This window comes from Bison bison, unplaced genomic scaffold (assembly GCF_000754665.1).
Source record: "Bison bison bison isolate TAMUID 2011002044 unplaced genomic scaffold, Bison_UMD1.0 scf7180017864240, whole genome shotgun sequence".
Classification (NCBI taxonomy): Eukaryota; Metazoa; Chordata; class Mammalia; order Artiodactyla; family Bovidae; genus Bison; species Bison bison.
The window spans coordinates 2,630,441-2,643,816 of NW_011494812.1; the positions used below are offsets into that span (position 1 = coordinate 2,630,441).

At 54.0% G+C, this 13,376-nt stretch overlaps 1 protein-coding gene across 2 annotated transcripts in view; it reads left to right on the forward strand.

Annotated features, from left to right (window-relative positions):
• NCSTN (nicastrin) overlaps positions 1-10,972 on the forward strand; it is a 15,087-nt gene extending 4,115 nt beyond the window's left edge. The window contains exons 3-17 of one of the 2 annotated variants that reach the window (XM_010846885.1): positions 127-250; positions 675-796; positions 1,207-1,352; positions 2,117-2,267; positions 2,555-2,664; positions 2,901-3,053; positions 3,709-3,813; positions 3,994-4,071; positions 4,915-5,087; positions 6,856-6,958; positions 7,067-7,162; positions 7,644-7,731; positions 8,003-8,157; positions 8,403-8,615; positions 10,739-10,972. In XM_010846885.1, the coding sequence (XP_010845187.1) occupies positions 127-250; positions 675-796; positions 1,207-1,352; positions 2,117-2,267; positions 2,555-2,664; positions 2,901-3,053; positions 3,709-3,813; positions 3,994-4,071; positions 4,915-5,087; positions 6,856-6,958; positions 7,067-7,162; positions 7,644-7,731; positions 8,003-8,157; positions 8,403-8,615; positions 10,739-10,885 (1,964 nt within the window). In that variant the 3' untranslated portion in view covers positions 10,886-10,972. Of the gene's footprint in view, positions 1-126; positions 251-674; positions 797-1,206; positions 1,353-2,116; positions 2,268-2,554; positions 2,665-2,900; positions 3,054-3,708; positions 3,814-3,993; positions 4,072-4,914; positions 5,088-6,855; positions 6,959-7,066; positions 7,163-7,643; positions 7,732-8,002; positions 8,158-8,402; positions 8,616-9,200; positions 10,024-10,738 lie in introns of those variants that run through there. The other variant, XM_010846886.1, reaches the window with a different exon arrangement.
• The last annotated feature ends 2,404 nt before the right edge of the window (positions 10,973-13,376 follow it).

A 13,376-nucleotide genomic window follows, 5' to 3' on the forward strand; every position in this document is an offset into this window, starting at 1 on the left:
GTGACATTTTGGAAGTGGGGCGGGGCGGGGTGGGGGTGGGGGTGGTGAATAATCTGCAGAATCAGTGAGGCAAAGTCAGAATTTTTAGCTGTGGATGCTTTAATTTGACTCATTCTATCCTGGCAGCTTCCATTAGTGGGGACACAGGGGTTATCCACGTAGTAGAGAAGGAAGAGGACCTGCAGTGGGTGTTGACTGATGGCCCTAACCCCCCTTACGTGGTTCTGCTAGAGGGCACACTCTTTACCAGGTAAGAACTCGGTGTTCCTGCTGGGGAAATGCATCCAGAGAAGGGGAGAGTCAGGGAGCAGTCTTCCAGCTTGTGAGTGTAAACTGCCCTCAGCTTCCCTGGTCCCGCCAGGCAGGGGGTGGGTTGGTGCTCAGAGCAAAAGATGAGCCATCAAAAGGAGTCTCGGTGACCTTGTAAGTAGAACTCTAGGTGTGTAAGGACCCCAGGAAGGAAAGGGATGTACAGAGAGGGGTAGATGAGATGAAGCCTTGAGCTCAGATTAGGTCATAGTTTTCGTTCAGAAGCTAAAAGACCGAAAAGACAAGAAATGAGTCAGCAGTGGTGATTCCCCTAATTCTGCATTTGTTTCTACCCTAGAGGGCAGGATGTCAGACTGCCTGATAATCTCCCTCCCTTCGTTCATGGCATTGTTGCCCCATTCCAGGGATGTGATGGAGAAGCTGAAGGGGAGATCCGGCCGAATTGCTGGTCTTGCAGTGTCTTTAGCCAAGCCCAGTCCTGCCTCAGGCTTCTCTCCCAGTGTGCAGTGTCCCAATGATGGGTTTGGTAAGAGCCCCAGTGGGTCAGGGCAGACTGCTGTCACCCAGAGCTCATCGTTGCTTTGTTCTCTGGGGGTTGGAGGTTGTGAAGGAGTATGTGTTTGTGTGTATGGTGAGCAACTGCCAAACAGGATTTCTTTGTCTTTGCCACTCATCTCTTCTGTCTCCTGCTCCCCTATCCTGTGTACCTTCCATTCTCCCTTTCTGTCACATGTTCAGATCCCCAACTGGCTATCCTAGGGGTCCCTGATACAGTGTCTGTTTTACTGTAGGTGATGAGAAGTTGATGCTTGCTTCTTTTTGAGTCACTCCCTCTGGAACTCTTAGTCCCAAACCTGTGATATCCTAGCCGTCCTCCCTTACCTGGTTTCTAAGTGCTTGGTGTCCCAACATCCTATCCCCTGTCCTCCCTTTCAGGTATTTACTCCAACTCTTATGGGTCACAGTTTGCTCACTGCAGAGCCTTTCAGTGGAACAAGGTGGGCGACGGCTTGGCTTATGAAGACTTCAGTTTCCCCATCTTTCTTCTTGAAGATGAAAATGAAACTAATGTCATTAAGCAGGTAATGACTCTGCCAGCTCTTAGCACTTCTTACTTAGAATTATTTGTCAGGCTGTCCTCCTGTTTGGAGGGAGCCTCATTGTACTAGTCTACCCTCTGAAAGGCCGTTGCTCCAAGAAGAGCCAAGAGGTTTATTTTTTTCATATTCCCCTCTCCTATTTCTCTTCTGCCTTAAAGTATAACATTAAAGGCTTTTAGACTAGAACAAAACATAAAGAATGTTCAATATGAGATAAGCTGTAGAGCCATGACTAAGAACACGGTATGGTAAGAGCATTGGACTAGAAATTGAGAGATTCAGTTTAGTAATTTCTGAAGTTCTTTTTAGCTCTAGTGTTCTCTAATTCTAAGCTAATATTCTCTGATTTTTATACACAGAGCAGTTAAGAGGTTTGTGCAAAAGTTTAATGGTGAGTTGATGTCCAGGCTGTCTTGAATTTGCTTTTTTCATCTCCCAGTTTGGTGCTGTTTACAGCAAATCACATTAGAAACAGTGACCAAAGCTCCATATTGAACCAGGCCATTTGGTATAGGGTAATTTCATCAGCCCCAGCTAAGTCGTTGAGTCTGTGACCCTTGGCACCTCTTGGTGACTTGTTCTTTTTGACCTTATAGCCCCTGTGGTTGTACCAGACAGGGTACAGTCCTGTAGCTCAGGGACAGATGTGGGAGCGGCTGAAGGATGGAGCCGGGCCCTCCTCCTTTTGTTGGGTGTGGGAGGGACGCTACAGCTCCAGCCTCACCAGGGTCCTCCTCCCCATGTAGTGCTACCGAGATCACAACCTGAGTCCGAACGGCTCAGCGCCGGCCTTCCCGCTGTGCGCCATGCAGCTCTTCTCACACATGCACGCTGTCGTCAGCACCGTCACCTGCATGCGGCGCAGCCTCATCCAGAGTTCATTCAGCATCAGCCCAGGTGGGGCACGTCAGGGCGAGCTGGCTGCCCGGGGTGGGCTGAAGGGGCTGCCAGCGAGCGTGGCTGAGACCACTGTAGGGGCAGGGTGGGCCCAGCAGGGGGCTCTGGGCAGAGCAGGAAGCATAGGGCGGAAGAAGCGGGACCGGTTCCACACAAATCGAGGTAGGTTGTCTCCAGCGGCAGAGAAAGCAACGTGGAAGAACGGAGCCGGAGAAGTGACTCGCAGAGTCCGTGGGCCCTGGTCAGAGGCCGCCTCCGTAGCCGCCTTCTCCCTGTGTCCTGTTCAGAAATCGTCTGTGACCCCCTGTCCGACTACAACGTGTGGAGCCTGCTGAAGCCTATAAACACATCTGGAACGCTGGAGCCCGACGACAGGGTGGTGGTGGCTGCCACTCGAGTGAGTGTTGGCCCGATCAGGGTGGGCAGGACTGCCACAGAGAAGACAGGCTTGTCAGGCCTCTAGGTTGCTACTGTGGGGAGCCTCAGACAGAGCAGGATCTGGACTGTGGGTGTCTAGCCATTGCCCCAGGATATGGATGTTTTCTCGGCCAGAGCAGGGGAAGGGGGGACTAGGATCTGGCCCGAGTTTCCATTTTCAAAGTGCACCCCCTCTGCCTTGTCTGCTGCATCCAGCTGGACAGCCGTTCTTTTTTCTGGAACGTGGCCCCAGGGGCTGAAAGCGCCGTCGCCTCCTTCGTCACGCAGCTGGCCGCAGCTGAAGCCCTGCAGAAGGCACCTGATGCAGCCACCCTGCCCCGCAACGTCATGTTTGTCTTCTTCCAAGGGGTGAGGGCTCTTTCGCTGGGGTGGGATGGCGGGAAGAAGCAGGTGGTAAAGGTGGGAGGGGCTGTGGTGTGGGGAAGATCTCAGCACTTGGCCCAGTTGCTATTCAGCTTCTGGAAAGTCTACGTGTCTCCCCTTCAGGCTCTCTCATCACAGGAAGCATTTTCACCCTGACCCAGAATTGCTAAACTGCCGACTACCTCACTCCCCCACTGGTGCAGTCTATTTATTTTATTCTGTGCACCCTTCCCCTGCCTCCTTCACCCAGGAGCCCTGAGGCTCCTGCTTCTCCCTACCGCCACCACAGCCTGGCCACGGAGTAGGGGAACCAGCAACTGTAGCTGAGTGGGTGGAGGTGAGGGGAGAAGCAAGAAGCAGGCACATAACAGCTGGTGTCTGCCTTGGGCCTATGCACTGTTGCTCTCCCCATGTCTGGGCTCAGGAAGTCCTGTGACACACACATGTGAGGCCTCACCGCAGCTGGGAGGCGGGGTCGGGAGGAGGGCAGGGTCGTGTGACTCGGCTAGCCAGCAGTTGAGATAACGAGGACAGTAGTAGCCTTTGTGCCTAGGGCTCTGAGGATCTGGCCCTGGGTCACTGAGGCTGCCCTCATGCTTTGGGATCTCTGTTCCTTTTCCCACTCGTCTGTGCCCCTCAGGAAACTTTTGACTACATTGGCAGCTCGAGAATGGTCTACGACATGGAGAATGGCAAGTTTCCTGTGCAGCTAGAAAACATTGACTCGTTTGTGGAGCTGGGACAGGTGTGGCATGTCTCCTCCCCCCTCTTCCTTGCCTCCTCAAAGCTTTCCCTCAGCTATTCCCTCATCCTCACTGAAGGTGCTGCCGCCTCTTCCCTTGACCTCTGCTCCCACTCCTTTCTTCCTGGTATGGGCCAGAAGAGGAGACTAATTATAAACGTTGCTCCTCCATCTTACCTCCAGGTGGCCTTAAGAAACTCACTAGAGCTTTGGATGCACACCGACCCGATGTCTCAGAAAAATGAAACTGTACTAAACCAGGTAACCTGAGCATCTCTCCCCCTCACTTCCTGTTTCAGCAGCTCAAAATATGGGCTTGCCCTGGCCTTATCCCCACCGGCCTCCAGGGCGTGTGAGACAGGACCTTAGGTTGGGTGTTGACTAAAAGGGTGAACTCTCCACCTGTTCCAGTTCCCTGGGAAAACCATAAGCTCAGCTCTTGTCACTGTTCCCTGGGATGGGTAGTTCTCTGATCATCCGGTACCTAGCGAGCTATCACTGCCCACTTAGGACAGGGTGTGAGTGTCTCCTTTCTTCCCTGCTACCCCAGGGACCCGGCTGTCCTGCTTACCCTGCCCCATTCCTGGCTGTGTCAGACTCCCTACCCAAACTGTTTTCCACTTCCCTCACTCCTTGTTCAAGACCCTCCCTCCCTCAAAGTACAGCTATAGCTCTGTTTTATCCCTGAGGTCCTCTTCCTGCCAGCCCAGCTTCACTATCACCCCTTCCTCTTACAGCCTAGACTGGACTACTGGTATGGCACACAGCACTGTTTTGTATTATTTTTTGCTCCTCCAGTTCTGCACAGTAAATAATTAGTAAGACATCGGCTAAGACAATGTCCTGAGGACAGTTGGGTTTACCTATAAATATGGAAAAGAAAAAAAAAAACAACCACAGATCTCTTCCTTTTTTGTGTGGTGATTTAAACAGGATAGTAGACACTGCAGGAAAATCCAGAGAGGCTTGATCCCAAAAGGCTTGCAGGATTTAGATCCAGGCGGATTTAGGGCTGCTTTGAAAGTTGGGGAGCATTTCAGGACTGAGGGACCTCCTGCTTCCTCCCCTCGCAGCCTCCGTCAGCTCATGCCCCTCCTCTCCCAGGTGGAGGCGCTCCTGAGCACCCTGGAGCAGAGTGGCGCTGGTGTCCCCACCGTCGTCCTCAGGAGGCTGAATCAGTCCCAGCCTCTGCCACCGTCTTCTCTGCAGCGATTTCTTCGAGCGCGAAACGTCTCTGGCGTTGTTCTTGCTGACCACTCTGATTCCTTCCATAACCTGTAAGCGTTGCCCAGCCCGCCTCCTTGTCATTCCTGAAGAGGGTCTGTTCTGCAGTCTGAGGCCCGCAGAGGGACAGTGTCCCTGTGTCAAGAGGAGCCTCTGCCCGCCCCTGTCCCCGTGCCATCCTCTCCAGAACCGCAGGTCAATCTGTATTCTTTGTTCAGTGTCCTGTTCTCATCTCACATGACCCTCTTGTTGGATGAGATGTTCATTTTAGAAAACAGTCCTCAGCTGAGTCCCTTTGTAGCTCGGTACTCCTCACCCGTGGTTCCACCTCTCCACGCTTTCCGGGGGCCCGAGTTCCCCAGGGCTGCCAGCAGAGGGCATCGTTACAAATGCACAGTACAGTGGTGATGGGGAGCCCGTGGCCGGAGGACATGGAGCTGTCCCTGCCCGGGGCTGGCCCGCCGGGGACACAGACGGTACTCACCCTGAAATGTCGCATGTTCTTACTGTGTGGCAACTGCGTGTGGTTCAGTGTGGGTGTGAAAATGTTCCTGCAGCTGAGGGGGCTCCAGAGATACGGGGCAAGGCCATGCTAGTTACTTTTCTGCCAGTCCTGACACCCCTAAACTGCCCCTAACTCGATGCCTAGGGCAATGGGATTTTATTCAGGCTGGATTGCTAGGCCCCCAGCCTCCCTTCAACAGGCCAAGTGAGTTTCTTTTTTTTTTAACTTACTTCCTTTTTTTTTTTTGGTGGTACTGGGTCTCTGTTGCTCTGCAGGCTTTTCTCTAGCTGTAGCGAGTGGGGACCGCTCTAGTTGCAGTGCATGGGCTTTTCATTGTCTTGTGGAGCACGGGCTCGAGGGCTCGAGGGCTTCAGTAGCTGTGGTGTGTGGTCTTCAGTAGCTGGGGCTCCTGGGCTCTAGAGCACAGGCTCAGTAGTTGTGGTGCAGGGGCTTAGTTGGTGATGGTATGTGGTATCTTCCTGGACCAGGGATCAAGTCCATGTCTCCTGCATTGGCAGGCAGATTCTTGACCACTGAGCCACCAGGGAAACCCCCAAGTGAGTTTCTGAGTCAAAATGCATAAGCTCTGATTCTCCAGCCTGTGCTCAGTAGCACCTTCTCATTTATTTGGGGTGGTGAAAGTTCCAGTACGTAAGATCAGCTCTCTTCTCCAAACCTATCTTCTGTACTGCTGTGTGGTGAGAGGTGATCCATCATTTGAACACACGTTGGACTTGACCATGTGATTGACTTGATTCCTTGTAGAGCAGGCTATTCAGTGATGGTAGAGGCTGGGAGCTATCTCCTCCTACCTTCTCTTCTGAGATCTGCCTCCTTGGGGCTCCAATGAGTACTGAGGTGGTTTGACCTTGTGTAGTGTTACATGTCTGTGGACAAGCCTGCTCAACACCCTCTGCTCCCAGCCACCTTCGCTATGAATGTGCGTTGAAACGATCATACGACTGCTCTGATAATGCGTGCTCTCAGCCACCCTTCTGTATCTCTGACCCAAATGACACAGAAGTGTTGCTGATGTTTTAGGACCTCCCAGGAAGGTGCAGATTCTGCATTTTGGTCTCATTTGCCTCTTTTGTCTTGTCGGTCACACAAGTCTTTGTATTCAAGCACTCCCACCTGCGCTCATACTTCCCCATCCTCTGTTCCTTCTTCAATGTGGGACCCTGATTTTCTCTCTTCCCTCATCCTTGGATGAGGAAAAATGAGACCCCCAAGTTCCTACAGGAGGGACAGTGGAGGGAGGAAAGGGCTGGGCCCTGGCTGAGTGCAGCCAAGGCTCATTCTGGCTTTCATGGCAGCTATTACCAAAGCATTTACGACACTGCTGAGAACATTAATGTGACCTACCCTGCAGGGCAGAGCCCTGAAGAGGACCTGAACTTTGTGACAGACACTGCCAAGGTAGCGCCCGGGCTGGGGGGAGCACGGGGACCACAGTGCACGAGGCTTACATGTTCGTGTTGGGGGTCAGGGGATCTGGGCCACTCAGCCCCTCTTCTCCTCCCGCAGGCTCTGGCAGGTGTGGCCACGGTGCTGGCACGCGCCCTATACCGGCTCGCAGGAGGAGCCAGCTTCAATGACACCATACAGGCTGATCCCCACACGGTAGGAGCAAGTGGGCCCCTGTTCCTTTCTGTCTGTCTTCCCTGGTGGCTCAGACGGTAAGGCGTCTGCCTGCAATGGAGGACCTCTGGGTTGGGAAGATCCCCTGGAGAAGGAAATGGCACCCCACTCCAGTACTCTTGCCTGGAAAATTCCACAGATGGAGAAGCCTCGTGGGCTACAGTCCATGGGGTCGCAAAGACCTGGACACGACTGAGTGACTTCCCTGGCACACAGTGGGCTACCGCATCCTTTATCCTGGTCCCCTCCTGGTCTCCCGCACCTTGGCATCTAGCAGGCCTGGACGTGCGGGTGAGGACCGCTGATGCCCTGGGCGTTCCCCCAGCGGGCCTCATCTGTCTTCTCACCAGCCACCATTTTCCCTACCCCAGTGTCTGGCCAATCTGGTTCCTACCCCATGACGGAAATCTCTACTAATAAAACTTTGTTTGGGCTCCAAGTCTCCCCCATATCCCCATCCTAGGTTACCCGCCTGCTCTATGGGTTCCTGGTTAGAGCCAACAACTCATGGTTCCAGTCTATCCTCAGGCCGGACCTCAGGTCCTACCTGGGTGAGTACCTGGCGTGGGGTGGAGTCCTTAACCAAGGGAAGGGATACAGAAAAAGTCATCATTTTGACTTAATCTTTACTTCTTTCTTTTTCCTATTTTCTTGCCCCCCGTTTTCCTCTCCTCCTCCTGAAATTTGTTGGATTCTCTTCTCTTGACTTTCTCTTCTCTGGCTGCTGCCAATCTTGGGCTCTCTCTGGCCCTGCCCATCTGCGCCTCACCACCGCCCCCCGCCACCCACTGAATCCCCCCTTTCCTTGTGGTCTCCGCCCAGGTGATGGGCCTCTTCAGCATTACATCGCCGTCTCCAGCCCCACCAATGCCACTTATGTTGTACAGTATGCCTTGGCCAACTTGACCGGCAAGGTGATTGACCTTACCCGAGAGCAGTGCCAGGACCCGAGTCAAGTCCCCACTGAAAACAAGGATGTGAGTGGTAGTGGACATCAGAGGTGACCCCAGGGCCCCCTGTACCCGCCTTCCACTGGGAAGGTTGCTGGATCTCCTAGGCTTGGATCCAAGGGATTGGGGTGGAGAGGTGGAGGGATGCAGCCCGTTGAACTCGAGTACTGAAGAGGCAAGCAGCCTGGGTCAAAACGGACTAACCAAACGGTGAAGGGAGTGGGTGAGAGAGGTCTGCGTCAGCCCCTTGCTGTGGCCTGTGTCCTGTGCAGCTGTACGAGTACACCTGGGTTCAGGGCCCATTGAACGCCAATGAGACGGACCGGCTCCCCCGGTGTGTGCGTTCCACGGCACGCCTGGCCAGGGCCTTGTCCCCTGCCTTTGAACTGAAGCAGTGGGGCTCTACCGAATACTCGACGTGGACCGAGAGCCGCTGGAAAGACATCCGCGCCCGGATATTTCTGATAGCCAGCAAAGAGCTGGAGGTGAGATGGGGAGGGTGGGTGGCAGAGGTCTCTTTGACCTCTCTCTATTGCCTCTTGTCTCTTACCCCTGCTAGCTCCCATTTGCCCCCAAAACCTGCTGCACGTCTGTCCCTGGTCAGCCAGCATGCACCGTTAGGAAGCTTGTCCCCACGGACAGTTTGCGTATGTGTTCATCCTGGCCGTGTGCACCCGTGGAGACCCAAGGGGACAGTATGAGCCCTTCCCCAGCTCCACTGCTGCCTGGCACACCCACCTACCAGAGCTAGAACGTTGCTCTAATGCCTACTGAGCACCGGTCACAATCACGTTATTGGCCACCAGAGAATCAAGGTCATGGCCCTGCCTTCAGGATGCTTAAAATCTAAGTAAAAAATGAAAAGCAAGGACAGAGGTATTTTACTCCTCTTTCCAAATGGGGAGGCTGAGTCCCCAGACTGGGGAGATGTTGCCTGTCATGGTTCAGTACTTGGTGCTTAGAGCCAGCTCCAGGATTCTAGTGCCCTGCCTCCCCGCCCCGAGCAGTTACCACAGCTGCCTGGAGTTCTGAGAACACCTTTCTCCTCCCCTGCCCACGCCCTCCTGCAGTTTATCACCCTGATAGTGGGCTTCGGCATCCTTGTCTTCTCTCTCATCGTCACCTACTGCATCAATGCCAAAGCCGATGTCCTTTTCATCACTCCCCGGGAACCAGGATCTGTGTCTTACTGAAGAGGACCCCAGCTTTTCCCTCCAGCTCTGCAGTTCGCTTCCTAGATCATCTGTCCCACTGGGACATAAACCACTAGTTTGTCATGGAACCTCTCTGGGCCTGGCTCAGACTTGACGTTGACATAAAGCGGAACTGCCCAAAAGAGACCGTGAGAGATAATCGAGTCACCCACCGCCCGCATCTCCCCTTTCCTGTCTGCTCTTCCCTGTTCCTTCTTCCTTGCCCCTGCCTGATCCTGGGATGACGAATAGAAGCCTCCTGCTCCTGTCTGACTCCTGCCCCATGGTGGTTCAGAGCTGCCTGCCCTAACTTCCCCTTCTTCAGCGTCTGTTTTCTCTCTCCTTCCTGCTTGTACCTCCCCATGCTCCCTGCTCCCCCCTCTCCCTTCCTGACCAGGAAGGACATGAAGGGTTGAATGCCAGGAACAAATGACAAGGAAGCCCTCAGGAGGACAGGGCCATCTGTGGGCTGAGCCTTCTGTCTCCCTCCAGCTGTCCCGTCTCCAGGCCCTTAGATGGCACATCAGGGGGGTGTGCTGCCGGGTGGGTATCCCACCTCCAGCCCACAGTACTCAGTTGTAATTTTTATTATGCTGTAATATCTATTTTTGTTTCCTTTTTTTTCTTTGTGCGTGTGTATGTGTGTGTGTATGTAAATATATAAATAGCGAGTTTCATTAAAACAGACTGCCCCACACAACCCGTACCATTACCTATTTTTTTCCCCAGCCCCTTTGTTCTGTGACCCTAGATTAGAGACGTGAAATTGCAACCTCCCGTGCTCTCTTCTCAGTCCCCAGAGGGCCCCAGGAGTATGACTGTCAAAAACCACAGACACTCTAGCAGAAGAGTTCCCTTCTGACCCCTGGTTTTCCTCTCGTGAGAGTGATGTGAACAGTTTCTTGTGACTCTGCGTTTGACAGACACTTCTTTCCCTATCTGATACCCAAGCTGGGGCACAGAGAGGAAGGGAGTACAGCAGGCAGCCCTGACCCTTGAGTAACTCACGTCTGGGGTGAAGGGAGAAACACTCACAGCTAGGTGCAATAAATGGAGAAATCGCAGCCTCTCCACAGTGCTCTGGCAGCACATGGAGGGGTTCAGGGCAGTGTGATGGCATTTAGAAAGCTGCAGAGAGGAGGCACTTGGGCAGCGATTTAGAGCTCACCAGGTGTGGAAGCACAGAGCCAGGAAGAGGCATGGGTCACGTTTGAGAACTGTAGGTTGTTCAGTGTGCCTGAGCCATAGAAACAGGCAGTGAGGCTGGGGCAGGTCACAAAGACGCTTGGGTGGCATGCTAAGCAGTCTGGGCTCTGTCAGTGGTCATGTTGTAGACCAAAATGAGTAGTCTTACAGGCTTCTAGAAAGGATCTCTGTGTGCTAGGGAGGAACTCGAATTCCCTGGGTCCTCACAGGCAGAATTCGGGAGTATGGCAGAGCTGCTGGATGTTGCTGGGAAGGGGCTGAATCAGCTGAGCGTGGAAGCGAACCTGCAGGAGTGGCGCCTGAAGCCAGCCTTCTCCCCTCACTGTTGGCCAAGAGCCTGTCTCCAACGTGCGTGAAGACAGCAGAGATGGGAACGAACTGGCCATTTTCAGAGTCCTAAGCACTCCTCGTAGTTTCCTGATAGAACTATTTACCTTTGCAAATCCTGCTGAGAGGAGGTGATTTTTCTCGAGGTTTCTCTCCCAAGTTCTCTCAGGGGGCTGTTTGGGCTTTGGGGCTGTGGGGGAAATAAACCCCGCCGCTTTCCCTCCACCACACCCCTCCCGGTTTGAGCTGGAGAAGCTGCTCCGTGCTGGCGGGAGCTGAGCACAGCTGCCACCATCGCCTGGGCCCACTCCACGCCTCCCTCGGCCAACAGGTCTCCCAGCGGACAGAGCACTAAGCTCCCTCATCCTGCTGGCAGTTTCGGGAAGTGGGGAAGTGGCTGAGAACCAGTGAGGGGGCTGAACAGGGAAGCAGAGGGTTGGGAAGAATCAAGGGATGGGGTGGGCAGGAGAGAAGGATACAGGATGTCAGTCCCTGCCACCTGGGGAGGAATCTGCAGCGAAGCTTGTCTTTTGCTTTCCACACTATGCCTACCCCACACTCCCTCCTCTCCCTGAAACTTACAAAACCAAAGAACATGGGTTTGTGGGCTCCATGGAAGGGGCATGTCTATGGAAGGGCATAGACCCTCACTGGGGTCCCTTCTCTGAGACCACAGTCTGACTCCTCCCCTGGCTCCTTCTGTGTCCTGGAAACCACACAGGACTGACCAGCAGCATCGTAAGGCCACAGACTTAACTCCTTAGCCTCCCTCTTCTCTCTCGGTCCAAGGCCCTGCTCAGTCCTGTGCCTTCTAAAATTTGTCATCCCCTCCCTGCACCTTGCCTCCTTCCCTTCTCTCCCTGCATCCTACCCACTGCCAGTTCACACTGCGCCTCCTCCACTCAACCCTTGTGCACAGTTGAGTAACTGACTACCCTACTCCGGGACCCAGTCTGTCCTGTCTCCACTCTGAGACGCCTGGTCCCTGGAGACTAGACCGAAGGCTCTGCTGTTCCCTGGTTTCTCTTCCCAGCTTCTCCGAGTAGAGGGTTTACTCTCCTGTTTCCCACATCCGGGTCACTGCTCCCAGAGGCGCACCCTGGGAGGAGGTATTCCCATCCAGAGTCTAGTGTTCTGCACCAACATCCCACCTTGTTCAAAAGGACTTTGTTTCTTCCAGGGACCATATACTAAGACCTTAGGAATTGTGTTTATGGTCTAACTCATTTGATAGATGGGGAAATGGCAGCTCAGAGGAGTGACGTGGCTTGCTGAAGGCTCCACAGCATATTAGAGCTGTGTGAGACATTTCTTATATCTGCACTGGCAGCTACAGCGGTAATAAACATTTATTGAGCCTGACAATGGGCAAGGCACTCTGTCCCAGCATCATAAAAGAGTGTGAGATACGGCAACTTCCCATAGAGACTTGGGATCCAGAGTCTTGATGGCAGCATGGGATAAATAACCAGGCCAGGCAGCATTTGCTCCGTGCAAAATCAGTGCTATAAACAGGTTCTACCTGAGTTCAGAGGATGGAGGGTTTGCTCTGGGCAGGCTTGTAGGGAGGAGTTTCAAATACCTCCAATGCTGTGTGTGACTTTGGAAAGGGCACTCCCCTCTCTGGGCCCCAGTGTTTTCATCTGTGTGCAGTCAGACCAGGCTGTCATCTGAGGCCCTGCCCTGCTCTGGCCACCTCTCTTCCCTTTTCCCTTTCATCTTAAACCCCTCAGGGCAGGGGATGGCTTGAAGGCTTGGCTGATTCACGAGCTTTCTAAGGTGGTTAGAAAGTTCTCCCATGGGAGAGGGAGGCCTGGGTAGGGGTGGGGGTGCTGATCGCCCTCTAACACAGGGACAGATGACTGTGGGTAGTGGTGTGGGGTGGTAGAAAAGCCATCCTGAAACTCAGCCTCCCCAACTCAAAACAAGCTTGGTGGGGCTTGCTGAAGTGACCTTTGGGAAGCTGAGAGCCTTGGAAGGTCAGGGTCAGGTGGGATCTGATTTCTTCCGGAGCCCCACACTCAGAAGGTAGAGGGGCTTGCACTTAGCTGTGGTGAAGGGGGCAGCTGGAGCCCCTGTCCCCATCCGGAGAGGCCATGGAGGCAGGAGGGGAGGGGGCACCTCAGGAGGCCTGAGGAGATGATGCAACTGTGAGTAAATGTTACCAGCGCTGGCTCTGGCCGGCTGGCTGCTCAGGGGCTGCGGGCCGGGACCCCAGAGTCCCCTCTTTCTTCCCCCATCAGCTGAGGAGGAGTTAGAGAAACTGGAGGGAAAGAAGGAACAACAGAGCCAAAAGGATATCTGGGAAAAGAAAGAAGGGAAGGGCAAGTGGCAGTAGGCAGTCCTCGTTGGGCTGAAGGAGGGAAGGAGCCGGGGAGCCTGCGAGGGAGCTGAGCCTGAGGGGAGAGAGGCCGGGCGGGCAGGCGTGGCCAGGGGGAGTGGGCGCAGAGCTGGTGGTGACAGATGGGTGGACACAAAGAGGAGGGCTTGGGGGAGACAGATCTGACTTGGAAGAGCCTT